This window comes from Anopheles bellator, unplaced genomic scaffold (genome assembly GCF_943735745.2).
Source record: "Anopheles bellator unplaced genomic scaffold, idAnoBellAS_SP24_06.2 scaffold02208_ctg1, whole genome shotgun sequence".
NCBI lineage: Eukaryota > Metazoa > Arthropoda > Insecta > Diptera > Culicidae > Anopheles > Anopheles bellator.
This window is the reverse complement of record NW_026686330.1, coordinates 1-1,546: the sequence shown is the minus strand read 5'-3', so window position 1 is coordinate 1,546 and position 1,546 is coordinate 1. Positions and strand designations below refer to the sequence as shown.

The 1,546-nt window shown below is 55.7% G+C and overlaps 1 protein-coding gene across 1 annotated transcript; it reads right to left on the bottom strand.

The window, feature by feature from the left end:
* Window positions 1-1,066: 1,066 nt before the first annotated feature.
* Window positions 1,067-1,453, bottom strand: LOC131214742 (acid sphingomyelinase-like phosphodiesterase 3a; the record flags this gene model as incomplete). The annotated part of the gene is made up of 2 exons (XM_058209074.1): window positions 1,067-1,245; window positions 1,344-1,453. Coding segments are annotated over 2 exons (289 nt in total), but the record flags the coding sequence as incomplete, so codon positions are not given.
* Between the last annotated feature and the right edge of the window lie 93 nt (window positions 1,454-1,546).

The window sequence follows — 1,546 nt, the reverse complement described above, 5'->3', positions numbered from 1 at the left end:
AAATCCCAAAATTGCTCTCTTATAGGACCACACAATCGTACACCCATACACACGGCCACACGTTAGTGCCGGGTCGGGTGGTGTTATGTGGCGAGCGAAAATCCCGCAAGAAAATGGAATGCCGATAGTGGTGGCTGCTGGAATTGTGCGGTCACCGGAGCTGCGGGCGAAAGAGCGAGATGCGAGAGAGAGTGGGACCTTAGGGGGGGATGGCCGAAACCGACACATACGCAGTTTCAGGCACGCATGAAATAGATAATGGAATGCGTAGCGATCTTCCGTTCGAGCGGAGCTTTCGTTGGCGAGTGCAGGATGTCTTGGGCGCCTTGGGATGTCTTGTTTCGGTTGGGCGCCGGGCCAGGGAAACCAATCCTGGGATCATCCACGGACCCGGTCCCATTCGTCTTCGTAGGCGCAGACCCTTCCGGTCTTTCGACCGAGCGCACCCCGTCGATGGGGATGAGGTTCTTCGCTAAAACCCTCACGTCTCACCGGATCTTCAGACTTCAAGTTACATCGTCGAAGTAAGCGGCGGATGGGAACCCAAAAAAAGGAGAAAAAAAACTGCGAACTAACTTCTCCGGTAATCTATGGCTTAGATCGTTCGGTTGGCAGCCCGCGATTTTGGTAGCCCCCGGGATCGGCATTATGGATGTTTTCGGCGTTTCGGCTTCGCGGCAATCGGCAACCGTAAGACAAGGACAGAGCTCGAGAGAGGATCACGGTCATGGCTCGTTTGGCTCGGAATCGGCTCGTCGCGACCGTGAGCGCCAAAAATTTATCCTTTCAGTTTTTGGAACCAGCCAAAAGGGGACGATTCCCGCAAATCACGAGTGTTTTGGTGATAAGAAATCCTCCGGCCATCGTAAATGGGATTAGGTGAAAATAGTGCGCAGCAGTGAGCCAGGATTTCGGAGGCGATGCCGGCGAAATTGGGGACACCCGTTCGCGGAGGTCGCTTCCGGTGGTCCGGAAGTGTTATTTATCTCGCTCCGATCCGGCGGCGGGATTCACGGAATATCCCGCCGGTCGAAAGGTCACTGAAAGGGCGCGGGTCGCGACTTACTTCATAAACTGCGCGTCGTCCGCGTTGTTGAACCGATCGGCCAGGTTGTGCAGGGCGACGGACGACACATCGCTCAGCCCGTAGTAGTAGGTGGTGAGGTTGTACTCGGGCTGCCACACGGCTTCCTCCAGCTTGTTGGCCTGCTCTAAGTCTAGGTAGTACTGCGTGTAGTCTAAGACCTGTGGGGGATCCGGGATCCAATTAGTGGTTTATTCTCCCGGCAGCACCGGGATTAGAGCGAGAGAGAGTGAGAGAGAGAGAATCGGAGCGCACGTACCTGCCCTGTATCGGTGTCGAATTTGTACAGTCGCATGGCGGGATTGTTGGACTCGCCGCTTCTCCGGGGACTTATCGAGGGTGCAATCATCATCCAGGAGACGGGTTTTCCTGCCGGGAACGGAACGGAACGGTTAGGGAAACTGGTTCGTGGCCCGAGCGCGGTCTCGGAACGGCACACTTACCCACTTCATTGTACACTAC